General features: G+C 46.5%; 1 protein-coding gene across 1 annotated transcript in view; it reads left to right on the forward strand.

The window, feature by feature from the left end:
• The first annotated feature begins 3410 nt into the window (after nt 1-3410).
• Nucleotides 3411-15003, forward strand: part of ITGA9 (integrin subunit alpha 9) — a 233601-nt gene continuing 222008 nt past the window's right edge. Inside the window, exons 1-3 of the mRNA XM_074150461.1 lie at nt 3411-3580; nt 12536-12663; nt 14045-14151. Of these exons, the coding sequence (XP_074006562.1) occupies nt 3411-3580; nt 12536-12663; nt 14045-14151 (405 nt within the window). The remainder of the gene's footprint in view (nt 3581-12535; nt 12664-14044; nt 14152-15003) is intronic.

The raw sequence follows: 15003 nt of genomic DNA on the forward strand, positions 1-15003 counted from the left end.
GATTCATGTGCGAAGTGGCATTTTGGGAGGAGAAGCCTCCAGGAGGGGAACTCTCTGAATGCTCAGTCTTGATGATGTAACTCTGTTACAGCTGAGTCAGTAGCAATGCCGATGTGGGGCATTTATTTTCTTTTTCTTTCCACAGCCGGAATATTATTGTGTTGGTTTGGGGTTTTTTCTGAGCTCTACAATTCAGGTTATTAATTAAAAAGTATACTCAAGGGTGCTGTTTCACTGACACTCCTCAATTTACAGATAATTTTCTAATTTAAAAGCTAATCTGGAGACTGAGCCCTGCCAGCATGTTAAATTCCAGTTAAGTGCTTAATTAATATTGTTGGGTGTAAAATACAAATTCAGCCCTATGGTGCAGGTAAGAAGCCTCCCTCGATGATGCACACATCAAAGCTGAAGCAGTGAGAACAGGGATGTAGAAATGCAGCTATAGCTATTCCTAGTTTGAATGGTTCCTTCACAAAGGGTTGGCATATGATTTAATGTATTATTCCTTGTTCTCAGCCCTTACTTTTACCATCATATTCATGTAACGGTACACTACCATCTCACTTGTTGCTGCAGTTGGGTGCTTTCCATTGCTTTCATAAATGCCATGCCAGGATTTTATCAGCTAAACCTATACCATCAGGACAGGCAGTTTCTGTTTCTGCTTGAACTGACAAAATTCCCTTTGGATTAAATCTGAGACGATTTCAGGATTTGGATGCACAGTAAAAGAAAGAAGTGGATGTGTAAGTGCAGTGTTCCTGGCATTTCTCTGGATAGTCTTCTTTGCCAAGAATGGAGAGCTGAAATTTTTTATGGACTGACACAGTTCCGTATTGTATCACTTCTGGTTGAAGTCAGTCCTCCTGAGAGCACTCTACAATGTGAGAGACAAGTGTTGCATTCACCTCACCTAGCAGCTTTGCTTCCCTCCTCCCTCTGGAGATGGATGAACCGTTGCTCTCTCCCAGCGTGTTAGCCCACACTTCCTTTGACTTTGTTGGAGAGCTGTCTGAGCATCACTGTTCAGCGCCCGGGTAATTAATTGAAAAGCCCCATCACTTTCTTGCTTCATAAGGCAGAGGATTTGTCTTGGTAATGCTAATGCGATTGCGTATCATTTGTGGAATTTGCTTAATGAGAGCGCATTGACTTTCTGCCCAAATCAGATAACTGTTACCCATATTGATCACACAGCTACAAAACTCTCATGAAAATATTTTCATTAAATATTATAAATATCTCTGCTTATAAGGTGTAAATGCCCCATCATTTTCACTTGGTGCTCTAATGCGCAAATCAGTTCTTTCAATTTGATCGTACACTAAAGGCTGAAGTTATTGATAAGTGACTTTTTATTTGATATCGAACACTATGCACTTAAATTTAAGACAGCAAAATGTTCACTTCTCCATAATGCTGGGCATACTTACAGGAGAAGAGAAGACTCACACTAACCCAATGTTTTTACAAGCCACCTTGAACAAGAGCTTTAAATAATTACACCATTCGGCTTTACGCAGCAAATATAAAATACCTTGATGACTAGAAACCTCCCTTCCTCCATGGATTTTTTTCACCACACAATTCTGCAGCTATTACTTCTCCATGAAACTTGTCCCTGGAATATTCCTATGCTAATGTCTGCTTTCTGGCATCACGGTCAACATATAAAAAATGGCAGTTTCTAAACAGCAACATATACATATGGCACCAGTGCGCTTGCTCTGAGTGTGATGCCCAAGGGCGATGCTTATGAACAATCTTGTTCCTGGTGAGGATGCTCCCCTGCAGAAACAGGCTACACGTTTGTAAGAGCCACGTGGATATAATGAAACATCTTACCACAGAATTCCCTCCTTGCTGAGCTGCATCCTGGTGTGAACCCTGTGCAGAAAACGATTCAACTTTCATCAAGAGCTTCCTGCACTCCAAGCTGATTCAACCCACAACAGCATTTTTCCACACCAGCTTTCAAACAGCCCCAACATCCAGCCTGGAGCTCACTGTTGTCATCAGGAGCAAATTCCCCATGGACTATCATGTGCCTACACAAGAAGTACTGGACCTGGCCACCTACTTCCAGCTGCTTCCCAGAAGGAGCAGTTCCTGTTGTATGAGTTCCTGGCCCCTCTGCTCTTGCAGATCTTGAATCTGCTCTGCTTCTCCCAGTGCACCTCCACGGGGATGAGGGGAGTACACAGAATTAAAGAGCCAAAGCCAAGGCTAACAACAAATGAAACTCTCAATTACCTCTGAGGGAGCATTTCTTCTCAAAGACCCCGTCTTGATCCTCAAGAGTGATCTAAACACAATTTCTCATGGATCCCGAGTGCTAAAATTTATCGCTTTTTACTGAACGACAGAAGGATGGGCTCTATGGGCCAAGGGTCTTCTAGCACTTAACTCTGCTCCCTGTCTCCTGCAGGACGTCACCCTTGTCTTATCCACTGGAGGAGACTGTCTTCATGCCTTTGCTCTTGCTCATCTTTTATTGCATGTTTGAATGATTATTTTTGCTCTCAGTCTAATGATTAAAATATTAGAGCAATTATTTTCAGCTTTTACTTGGACACAAAGGTTGATGCTTCTTTTTCAGACCAGAAGCACTTATGCTGGAAAACACAGGTCTGATTTTTTTTTTTCCGAAGTGTTTTTACTCCTGTTCCCCTGATAAAAGATACCTCCTCTCCCCTTGGCTCCCCATGTCCCAGGAAAATCTCCCATTTATTTCAGCGTGATGCAAATCAGGCCTTTCTTCTCCCACCCTGGACATGAAGCCCTCCTCTCCACGTGCCACATTCAAGTAGGGCTGATGGTCCCGAACGAGTGGTGGGAGGGAGGACTCATTCCTCCAACACTTCTTTCTGGCCCTTGGCTTTGTGATTTCCCTCTTCTCCCTCCAGCTCCCGGAGGGTCATCTTTCCAGCGGTGCGGGTGAGGGCAGAGCTGGAGGGACACGCGGGAACGGGGTGGGAAGGTGGAAAAAGGAGATTAAGACGCAGCTGAAGGGCTGTTCCACGGCTGAAGGGGATGCTGAGGGGTGGCGGCGGGACACCCGTGGATGCCGCGACGGGAGGAGCCGCGTGGGAGAGCCCGGAGCCGAGCGTTCCGGGAGCGGGGATGCCGGAGGGCGGCGCGGGCGAGGAGGAGCGCGCCACGTCCCCCGGCGGGGCCTCTTCTCCCGGCGGGTCGCTTGCCCGATCCCTCCCGTGGCCACCAGAGGTCTCCGGCGGAGCGGGGCGGAGGGGGCGCGCAGTCCTCGCGCATCGCGGCGCGGGGCGCAGCCGAGCCGCGGGGCGGGCACAAAAGCGCGGCGCCAGGCCGCCCCGCCCGGGAGTCGGCGGCCCGGGGACGGCGGGGGCTCGGCGGCGAAGGGACGGGGCGGTCGCCCCGGGGCTCGCAGGATGCCGGCGGCCGCGCGGCGTGGCGGGGCGCGGGTGCTGTGGGGGCTGCTGTGGGTGGCCCTGGCGCGCTGCTACAACCTCGACGTGGGTCGCCCCGTGATTTTCCAGGGCCCCAACGGCTCGTTCTTCGGGTACTCGGTGCTGCAGCACTACCACGACAGCACGCGGTGGTGAGTAGCGGGGGGGGGCTGCTGGGGGAGCCGCGGGCGGGCGGGCTGTCCCCGGCGGGGCGTCCCCCGCGGCCGCCGCCTCCCCGCCGCCGGGGAGCGGGAGCGGTGTCCCGGCTGCGGCGGGCTCTTCCCCCTCCTCGGCGCCGCGGCTCCGCATCCCTTATGCGCGTGTGGGGGTGTCACCCTAACTGCACGCCGGTGTGCCCCCCCCTCCGTTGGGGGGGTGTTTTAGCAGGAGGGTGCCCTTTCCCGGGCTGGCCGCTGGCGCTGGGCGCCGCGAGCTCTCTGGCGGTGCGGTGCCCTGCCCGGCCCCGCCGCCTTTGGGGGCGAAATAATTTAGCGGCTCGCTTCCGTGACAAAAAAAAAGCGTGATCGGTCACGCCGTGTTAAACAGGCAAAAGGCCGAGTAGCGGTCACCTCCAGGCGGGCGGGGAGCGCTCGGTGCCCATCGCTCCCTTCTCCGCCTTGGCCGGGCTGAGAATCCCCCCGGCGACCGGAGAGACGTTTCCAAATCGGGACGCGTTTGTCCCCTCTGTGTGCCCGGCCCTTGGCGTGAGGCACCGTAGGGGAAATGGATATGTAACTTCTTTTAAAAAAAAGAACAATGATAGAAAGTTTGTCTCTATCTCAAAAAATTATGCAAACTGGCAAGCTTCTTTTTTTCCCCCGTTGACTGAAAAGAGCCTTGGACGATAGTCTGTCTCTCTCGTCTGGGTCAGAGGCTCTTTGTTAGAAATTTCTCTTAACTGTACCTAGTTGATGTTGACTGGTGCACTTCTAATGTGAGTAGGAGCCAGTGCTGTGCCAATAAACGTCCACAAAGCTTGTCTTTATCTTTTACACTTAGATATGGCCCAATTCCCCAGCTGTTGATGTTGGAACTGTGGTGCACTGTGATATAAATAAATGTATTCGTGCCGGCATCCAGTTCTTTAAAAATGAATTTCTGTCACACCCTTTTATTTGCAAGTAGTTGTGTGCTGTACAGAGTTCTGCATAGAGGCTTTCATGGAGCATTCATTTTTAAGGACTTATCAAAAGACTTCATAGAGGAAAAGCGCTCTGGAAGAAGAAAAGCCCTTAGTGCTTGACTCGGGGCAGGAACCGGCAAAGGGTGCCAAGGCCGAAAGCAACTCGCATTCAACACAAATTGCTGGGGATTCACAGTGGTGTGAATGAAATGCTGATCTCGTGGGATATGGTGGGGTGAAAAGAATGTAATTTGTTGCTCTTTGTGTAGGTGTCTATCATTCTGATCAATAACATGAATTATTTTCAGATAGCACCTGCTGTTGTGATTTTTTTGGAAGGGGCAGTAGACTAGTGAGGAAAGTCTCCCAGATATCCTGCTTTGTTTGGAACCGATGCTGGACTAGCAGTGTTCAGCATCCATCTAAAGGCAGGCAGCTGTAAGAAGTCTGGTCCTTGAAAGTAAAAACCCCACTTACGCAAACTCCAGTTTTCTGAAAATGGAACTTCTTCATCAAGCTTTGGCTATGGCGCCCAGGAAAAAAATTAAATCTAAGATCGTTAAGTGTTTTTGAATAAATAAATTGCTAGCCCTAACACCTAGAAGGGTTAACAGCACCTTAATACAGTCAGCATCAGCACTGTCGAAAACCACCAGGGTGGGATTGTCACCACTGATGGGAAAGCTCCTCTTTTCATTGTGGAACCAGGGATTTTGTTTCCACAGGTGGTTCAAAATCCTGTGCCCAACAGAGGCTTGGATAATAAATTTGGGAGATATGTCTTTTTTTGCACTCTCCTTGACTCTAATTTACTGTGTGCAGTTGTGCTCTTAATGTGTGCATGCATCATAAAAGTCAAGGGACAGCAATGAATCTCTTTGCTCTTAAAAGTATATGTGGCCTTCTTCCAGTTTTCTGAAGATGCAATCCATCCTCTGTACTGGGTGGGCATAGTCTAGGTGCAAGCACACTTTTTTGCATACTGGAACATAATACCAATTTTAAGTGTTTAACATATTTCTTCTGAAAAGCTTAAAAGGTCTGGCTTTTGACACTCTTTGTCAATCTTCCTTGACACTCAGACCATCAAAGGGCTGACTCCTCAGTGCCTTTAGCTACACCCCCTTCAGCTGGCTATAAAGGCTTCCAGTATTATATAGTACTATTTTAAAACCATATTCAGACTGTTCAGAATCTTACATGTCCTTTCGGGGCTTAAAGTCTCTGATTTGAAGTTTAAACTGATTACCAGTTGCAGGTTATTGAAAACCAAGATACAATCCCAGTTTATTGGATGAGTGCAGAGGGAAATGCGTAGTAGAACTCATGCCATTTTTCAGATTTGACAGGTTTTCGTGTGTGAAGCTTTTGTGTGCAAAGCTATAGATCTGTTTCCTTAACTGGTTTGTAGAGTTACTGGGTGATACTTTTTTTTTCCCCTTCTCTTTCAAATGTGATATTCTTGGGAAAGGCTGAAGTCTGTTATAGGGAATACGTAGGAAAACTGTTTTCTATTCATCCCATTGTAGCATGTAGCTTCTCTTAATAGTCATAGGGTTATTGTTTGGATTTGTGTGTCAGTTTTTTTCTTAACCTTTGTAGCTTTATGTACCCAAAGAGGAGGTATGATTTCAGTTTTCTCATGCCTGTTTGACCTATACACTGCAGTGGGCAGTAGTTCAAGCTAAGTTAACTTTAGACAGTGATATTTTGTGCATTCATGGTGTGCCTGGTGAGCTGCGCACTGTGTGAGCCTGAAAAATGTGCTTAATCATACCTGAGGCTGATAGGGTACCCGCCTATCTAAAATTATTTAATGTGTTAATACGCTGTCGGGCATTTGAAAGCCTTGTCATGATAGTTCAGGGCTTCTTGCTTTTTATTGCCTGAGGGCCTGATAGTCACCTGGTGTACTTCTGATCACAAGAGCTTCTTGGATGACGTGTGTTATTCTCAGTAGTCTGTCTGTGTGCTGGTGTGTATGTTTGTGTATGTTTTTATATGCATGAGTGTATATATAGTCACTGATTTTTATTAAAATGGTATCTGTAATGGCCAGGTCTTCAGTGTTTCAGCTGTTTATTTTCCAACACCGCAAAGGCACCCCTCTGTATTATCTACCACAGGCCTGCAGGTTTCCAGTAAACACGTTCAGGGTTTGGTGATTCTTGGGGGTTTATATGAACCAAATATTCTTGCAGGAGGAAAGAAAGAGGGGGGCCATATTTGGTTTGAAATATTACGTCAGATAAATGTGAATAGTCAGGCTGTTTACACAGTCCTTGACACAGAAATCGTAGCAGAATATGGGTATTTGGCCTCCGCTACGGTAGTGGAGTCAGTCAGTGCCTTTGACCTGTCTGAAATAGTTAATTGCCATGATACTTCTGTTTAGGAGTTGTTTTTGCACATTTTTCATCTTAAGAAAAGTTTGTCATCACAGATGTGCTGAGGTTATTGTATTTCTGACAATGTCTCCTTTTCCTTCCTTAAGCAGGTTTTATGGCTGTAAATCTTAAAAGGTTTTCCCAGGTCCCCGTCACTGCCATTTCCAGCTGAGTAAGGAACCAGGTGGCTGCTCGCATTTGGAGCAGGGACAAGTTGAAGTGCTTCTGTTCTCTGGATATAATTTTGAAGCTTGGAGTAAAGACTCAGAAACCAACCAAGAATGTTGCTTTCTCTGCTTTCCTTCAGACAGTTTAAAAAGAAACAAATGTCAATTTTTGCCACAATAAAAATTGTTAGTAACGTGACATCTCTGATCATTCTTTTTTAAAATAAGATGTCACTTTGTCTCTCTCCTGTCCCCTTCCTATGCCCCCATGCTGTCGACACCCCTAAATCCCTCAGCAAGGCCGTGGTAACAACTTCATTCTTTCTGGCAACATGATCTGGCGCAAAAAAGCAATGGAGTCAGTTTAGTTGCACAGTGTCCTGCTGTGAGTTTTACAGTAAGGAATGAGCCTGGTTTCTTCATTCCTTCAGCCCTACTTTTCACTGGATTGTGCTGCCACTGAAATAACAAAGGCTGTTCTGCATCTCATGCTGATGGATATGTGTTGTGTGTGCACAAACTATGTGTGTGCAACCAGAAGGGAGGTGCGGGAACAGACTGACGCTGTGGGGGCTGGCTGTTGGGTTAACAATGCTGTGTTGCACAAACGATATAGTGGTGCTGTAGGTTCTGCCACAGCATTTTGGGGAACCTGGGCTTGCTGTTGTTGGTTGCCGGTCAACAGCCCCCCCGCTTATTGCTTTGCACGTAATGGATGAACCACCGGAGTTTTTATTTTGAGGATTTAGCAAGTGTCAGAGACCTTTCTGAAGGGAAGAAACTCAACTGGGCTGTGCTGGTGGTGCACCCTCTTCTGGTGCTGATTTTGAAATCCACTGTGGTATGTGAGGATATTTAAAGACTTTTTTCTCTGCCACTTAACATTGTAGTGAGGTGAGGTACCTACCCTCCCCAGTCCTTCATTTGTGATTGCCTGCTCAGTCGCTGCTGGCATGCCGTAGGCTGATGCTTAATGTGTTTGGCATCTCTCCACGCCATCAGTCAGCTCGACACTTTCGTTCACTGTTCCTTCTGCTAAATGCAGCACTTAATTTCCAAATCTGTATCTCCTGAGGGTCAATCACCAGCAAAGTGATAGTTACTGTTCTGCAGGAAGTAATTTTAAGGAGGTGTGGATTTCCATGTGGCCAAAAAGGCTTCTTGTCATCCATTAATGTTGGCTGCTGCAGCTCCTGCAGTGTGATGGTTTCTGGCCACACAGCTGGGTCGTCGTCTCCATACAGATGAGGGCATTTGTCCTTGGTTGTATGAGTATGAATGCAAGAACAGAGGGTTAAATGGCCTCTCTGCCTACTGCTCCTCACGTCAGTTTAGACCCCAGTATTTGGTTTGCAGAGCTCTATGCACGTCAAGCAAAAGTGACCCTAAAATGGCCCCAAACTCCACTGCCCGCGGTTCCCTTCCATAGAAAAGTAATCCCTTGCTCTTGATGGGGTTTCCCCTTCAAGGTGTCCTCGTGCAGCTGCTCTCAGATGTCCTAGGGGCTCCCTGCAGAGTATTACAGTAGTGGTGGGAGCTGGCACTCATTGATAATCTCCGCAGAGAGTACTGCCCACATCATAAGGCTGGTGACAAAGGGCTGGAGAATGGCTGGGGCTTGCTTTGCTGCCAACCCAAGTAGTCCTGTAGCAGCACTGGAAACCTGTACCACAAAATTAGGCTATTTAAAAGAAGAGCTGGTTAAACTAGTTGGAATATGTTGGAAGGTTGCCTGACAACAGCAAGAGGACAGGGTTGTACTTCTGCTGGCTGTTTACGTATCTTCTGTGTTTGTGCCAGGCAAGACTGCAGCACTGAGACGCAAGATGAGTGCATTAGCCTCTAAGGCTTTGTTTTGAAATATATTTGTTTCAATGTGGTACCAGAGAAAAACACCTTTTCTGGTTGCAGCATTGTTTCATAGAAATTCCAAAAGATTTCAAAGGTGTTTTAATATGTAGGGGAGATACAAAACAGGTGTTTGTCTTGCTCAATGAGTCCCAGAATATTTGGATGCAAATGGGTCTTATATCCAGGTCTGCTGAAAAGGCTCATGATGGTTGAATAGGTGATTTTCTTCTGACAGTTAAGCAGTTACACACAGAAAATAATGAAAGAGTAAAGGACTCTTCTTGACAAAGGAAATATTCCTGTCTCAAACCTTTGAATAAAACTGAAGTGGTAGGTGGCAAATACCAACTTGACCAACTAAAAAGCATTTGAACCAACAGAAAACCTCCCATCTCCCTGAAGGTGACCATCTCAGGCCATGGGCACGCATGTGTCACACCAGAAGGAACAGGAGATCTGGAAAGGTTTCACCTGCTGGGGTCTTGGTGCAAGAGTGAAAGAATGAGACAAGCTCCTAAGCAGATACAGTGTGTGATGTAGGTGAAATATCAAATTTGAATGTATGGACACTCAGGACAATCCAAAATCAATTTGCTTTTGGCATGTGTCACCAGTTCCCTGTACTGGCTGCTTACTTCCTTCTGTTCAGTCCACGTGAGGAAATGGCAACAGCTGTTTTCTTTTTGAGAGGTATATTTGCTCAAGGCAGCAATATTATCTGTACCAGTAGCCTACTCAATTAATGAATTATAAATTTTTCCCATTCAGCTGTTTAAAGACAGCTGAAGAATCTTTGTGATTTAGGCTCCTTCATCTCCATCTTGCATTCTGCAACCCAAGGTGTTTTGTGCACTGATTGCTGAATCATATTTACTTTTCTTAGGTTAGAGCAAAGCTTCTTTTAAACTGGAGGTCAATGTGGCCTACATTATCTTATAGAATCATAGAATGGCTTGAGTCGGCGGGGACCTTAAAGATCATCGGGTTCAAACCCCCCTGCCCTGGGCAGGGACACCTCCCACCAGACCAGGTTGCTCAAAGCCCCATCCAGCCTGGTCTTGAACCCCTCCAGGGATGGGGCAGCCACAGCTTCTCTGGGCAGCCTGGGCCAGGGTCTCACCACCCTCACAGCAAAGAATTTCTTCATGATAGCTGATCTAAATCTCCCCTCTTTTAGTTTAAAACCATTACCCCTCATCCTGTCACTACAGTCCCTGATCAAGAGTCCCTCCCCATCTCTCCTGTAGCCCCCTTCAGGTACTGGAAGGCCGTTATAAGCTCCCCCTGGAGCCTTCTCTTCTCCAGGCTGAACAACCCCAGCTCTCTCAGCCTGTCTTCACAGGGGAGGTGCTCCAGCCCTCTGATCATCTTCATGGCCCTCCTCTGGACTCGTTCCAACAGGTCCATGTCCTTCCGTGCTGAGGACTCCAGAGCTGGACGCAGTAGTACTCCAGGTGGGGTCTCACGAGCACAGAGTAGAGGGGCAGAATCACCTCCCTCGCCCTGCTGGCCACACTTCTCTTGATGCAGCCCAGGATGCGGTTGGCTTTCTGGGCTGCCAGCACACATTGCCGGCTCATGTTGAGCTTCTCATCCACCAACACCCCCAAGTCCTTCTCCTCAGGGCTGCTCTCCAGCCATTCTTCACCCAGCCTGTTATAACAGGTCATAGAAACAGTTTCTTGCCATTTGCAATGTGAACCTGTAGCTCTTTAAGCTAGTAATATCCCCCCTTATTTGTTTTTGTTAGACCTCATGAATGTCAATTACTGACTGACATGCATTCATTGCCTGTGTAAATGAAATGATTGGCATTTGGTTTTCTGCCGGCTGCCTGCCTGGTGGGATTTCCATTTGCAGCTATTATTTCAGACTCCTCTGCACTCGCTCTCCAATGTGTGCAGGTTTTGTAGGTTTTAGCAACTTAAGTATTTTGGACATAATTCTTCTCACTTGTGAAAACATGATGAGTGCTATAGAGTGCAACCCCACCAAACTTCTGCGAATGATACAGCTTAGCTCATGAAACTTGGGAGAAAACAGTCATTTAACGTAGGGGATTCTCTTCTTTTTGTAAACGTATTTCCAGATGCGATGGGATGGTTTTGTCACATCCAGAGCAGTGTGTAGTGCAGCAGTAGAGACATGCTGCTGTTTGGTGTAGAGCAGACTCTGATGCAGGAGAAGCTCTTCCAGGTGGCTCAGGCTGACATTGGACACATGTGCGCCTTGTGCCTCGGGTCTCCCTGTGTTTATCCGGGATGGTGATGACAGGTAGCGGTTGGGGATGGAACTTTAAATTAGAGGATGAAAGAGAAGTTATTTAAAACAGGGAAAGCTTCTGTTTCGGGGCTTGTGCTGGGCTGTCTTTACTGTGTGTGGGCTGTGTATGTGGACTGACTTCACACCAGCGGGTCTTTATCCCTTTAGTGGCCAAACCAAGAGCAGTGTCTCCTTGGTAAGCTGCTGCCTCCCAAGTTGCAGTCTGGATCTGTGCACAGGAGTGCTGGAGGCTTAGCCTTTTAGAGATGGTCACCCTTAGTTCCAGCCCTGGTCTTAACTTCAGCAAGGACTTTGTTACATGCAAAAGCTCTTCCCTGCCTCACAGTGCAAGGACGTCGGCAGAACTGATACTAAACTACCGGGTGCTCCCCACCACCCTTCCCGGAGCTGCCTTCCTCTTGCTTAACCTCCCTCTTCCTTAACCTCCCTCTTCATCCTCCTGCTCAGCCAGGTGAGAAACATTGTCCCTTTAATGAGGAAGCAGTAAAAGGGCTCCCTTAATACTTGTGCTTCCCCTGTAATCCTCCTCAAACAGCATCCCTTAGGGCATAAGCAGCCGCCAGCTTGCTAAACAGTTAACTGCATCCTAACAGAAGGGATTAAAAAGTGCTCATCGACTTTCAAGGTTACATTAAGGAACCCTCGGGTCAGTGCTGTGCATTTGTGTTTCCCAGCTCTCATGTGGGATAAATAGTCCAGGTAAAGTCTTCACAGCCTTAATGATAAATGTTGATCGATAGCAATGCATTGTGGAAGAAATTTGCTCCTATGTTATTGGTTAAGGTTTTTTGCTGTTGTTTTTTAAAGCTGTAGTTACATAAAATGATATGAGAGTATGATGCTTCAACTTTCTAAACACGCTTATTCATCTTTGGCTGGCTGACACTTGGGTTCAAATTTCCTCCTATAGTGCGTGTGTGTATTAGCTCTTGTGGGTCCTTGGGCTGATAGTGATGTAGTTAAAACTGAGGAAAAATGGATGCAGCTCCTGTTGTCCTGTCTAATACTTTTCGAATTGCTTCCAGGTGGTGGGGTGGGGGGGTTGCTTTAAATGTGTTACAATCCTAATGGAAATTTAACTTGTTAAAGTATTTGTGACTTCACTGGGGGAAAATGCCTTTATTGTGTGTGGTGTTCTTAGATTATGAATCAATGTCATCATTTGACAAGTTTGCTGAAAATGGTCTTCTTGCTGAGGAAGCTCTAGCAGTGTGAATCTTGCTGTTGTTTGCTTATTTATTTTTTTTTCCTTTTCTCCTGAAACTAATCGCTTGTTATTTTGCTTTTGGTTTCCAGGGTCTTGGTTGGTGCTCCCAAGGCAGAATCTAAATACAGCGCCTCTGTTCAGTCCCCAGGAGCAGTGTTTAAATGTCGAGTCCATACCAACCCTGACAGAAGATGCACAGAACTGGATATGGGGCGAGGTGGGTAGTTATGATACTTGGGGGTAAGAAGCAGGGAACCAAAAATACTACCCAACCCAAATGGCTAGCAATCCTCCTGACAGCTTCAAAGAGGCCCCAAGACACTGAGGAGGATTTGTCAGCCTTTCCTGATGGATTTTGGCCAGGCTGGATGGGGCTTTGAGCAACCTGGTCTAGTGGGAGGTGTCCCTGCTCATGGCAGGGGGATTGGAACGAGATGGTCTTTAAGGTCCCTTCCAACTCTAACCATTCTGTGATTTTGAGCACTGGTAGCAAAGGTGTCATATTCTCTTCAGCATTATGAAATAGCATCCCACCTGGTGCCGGTGTCTTCCCAGTGTCTCTGCTTGCTCTCTCCAGCGAGTACCCAGGCAAAGGTGGGTTTTTCCCTGCTTACTCTAAGCTGCTGTCTTTTCTCCGTCCGCTTCAGTGTGACTTTGCGGCATGTTGGTGGGTACGTGAGCGGCTGGGAGCGCTGCTGCCTCCTCTGGGCAGTGCTGAGACACGGGTGGGTGAGATGACCCCGGGCGGTGCGGTGGTGGGCACGTGATGTTATCAGCAACGTGGCGATTTGTGGGTTCCCTTGTAATGCTGCAAATCATTCCTTGGGTTTGCTTCTTGCGCTCGTTCCTCTGTGAGAGCCACGCTTGTATGCTGTTGCACGTGATCAGGATCAGCTTTGGTTTCTCTGAGGTACTGTCTGAATCGGGGAAAGGCAGGGCCCTAAAGTAAGGCTCTGATCTAAAAACCTCATGCTGGGTTCTGATGGAGAAAATGGAGGCCTTCTAATTTTTTGTTTTTCTTGGTGATGTGTGTTACTGCTTTCTCTGCCTATAAAAAAGGCATGTTAGTGTTGTTATTGTTTGTCTTTTCATGACTGAGTCAAGTAGAATTTATTCTTATGAAGCTCATGTGTGTTAAAACAGTGTTTCAGCTAAAAGTTTGATTTTCCTGCTACTGTAATGTAAGCTGGATTTCACAGATTGGTGAATACTGCCTGACAGGACTAAAGATATAGGCCGCAATTTTTTTAAGTGCCCCAGATCTCATTTTAAAGAGTGATGTTTTGCTTTGATTGCGTTCTGCAGGCAATCCCACATCTCCCCCAACTGACCGCAGCTGGGTGGTTTATTGAAATAGAGCTGTGGGCATGCTGTAATAGCTGCTGGCTGCTTGGGAGAGGGTCTGTCCTCTATAATGCGTTTGTGTGGTGCCTAGTAAGAGTGAGAGCAGTGTCTAAATTAATGCTTACAAGAACTGATAGTCAAGGTTGCATCTGTCAGGCAGATGTTTGATGGGCAACTTCTTTCCTTGTAGGGATTATTTGGTGGGTAATTAAAACACGTCTTCTTGCTTTGCTGCCTTTCCCCTCTTTCTGTAGGCAATTCTCGGGGCACGCTCTGCGGAAAGACTTGCAAAGAAGACAGAGATGATGAATGGATGGGTGTGACCCTGGCCAGACAGCCAACGGCTGGTGGAAGCGTGCTGGTAAGTCCACTCTTTTCTTTGATCTCATTAAAACTGTTGCTGCTGTCTGACTCTAATGCTAAACACATCAGGATTAATGTGTTCAGCAGTGACTGACGGGGTCCAGCTTCATAGGCAGCAAATTCTGTAGTTGCTTCCTTCAAGCGGAAGGAAAAGTGAGCCCCAGCCAGAAAGCTTTATTTATAGAGGGAGGACTTCAAAGCTGTCATACCTGACTTGTGTCACCCAAGGGCTTCCTCCTAAATGTAAGGGATTAAATCTTTGAACAGGATAAGTAGAACTTTGTCTGGGAGGTACCTGCTAGTTTATTCTTTTTGTCATTTCCCTGTGTTTGTGTAGGGAATATGTATGCATCCATTTTCCCTGAGCATATGTCTTGCGTGTCAGAACTTACCATGAAAAATATCAGATGAGTCCTTGTGGTGATATTTTTTATGTATATTAGTTAGAAGATTTGAGAGAAGATTTGAGACAACTAAGATTTGATGGCTTAGTTGTGTATGGGTGGCCTTGTTGTCTTTGATACGGTTACCATGCAAATAGAGAGGTCAAGGAGAGCAGATGTGATCCTTAGGATGTGGAATTTATCTTTGCAAAACAACATTTCCTCTGTTGGAAAAAAAAAAAAAAAATCCTAAAGAGAGCTGGGCAAAACCCTTCCTAAAATACACAGGTATATTATGATCAGTAGTTGTCTGTATTTACATCCATGGTTGGGTTCTGACTGTCTACCCGAGTGAGTCTGTATGCAGGAATGTTAAATGAAATTTTAAAAAATTGCAGTAAAATGTTGTGCATAGTATATATGTCAGGCAAATGTCAAGGTCGTATCAGAGTAACCCTGACAACAAA

This window comes from Numenius arquata, chromosome 7 (genome assembly GCF_964106895.1).
Source record: "Numenius arquata chromosome 7, bNumArq3.hap1.1, whole genome shotgun sequence".
NCBI classification, from domain to species: domain Eukaryota; kingdom Metazoa; phylum Chordata; class Aves; order Charadriiformes; family Scolopacidae; genus Numenius; species Numenius arquata.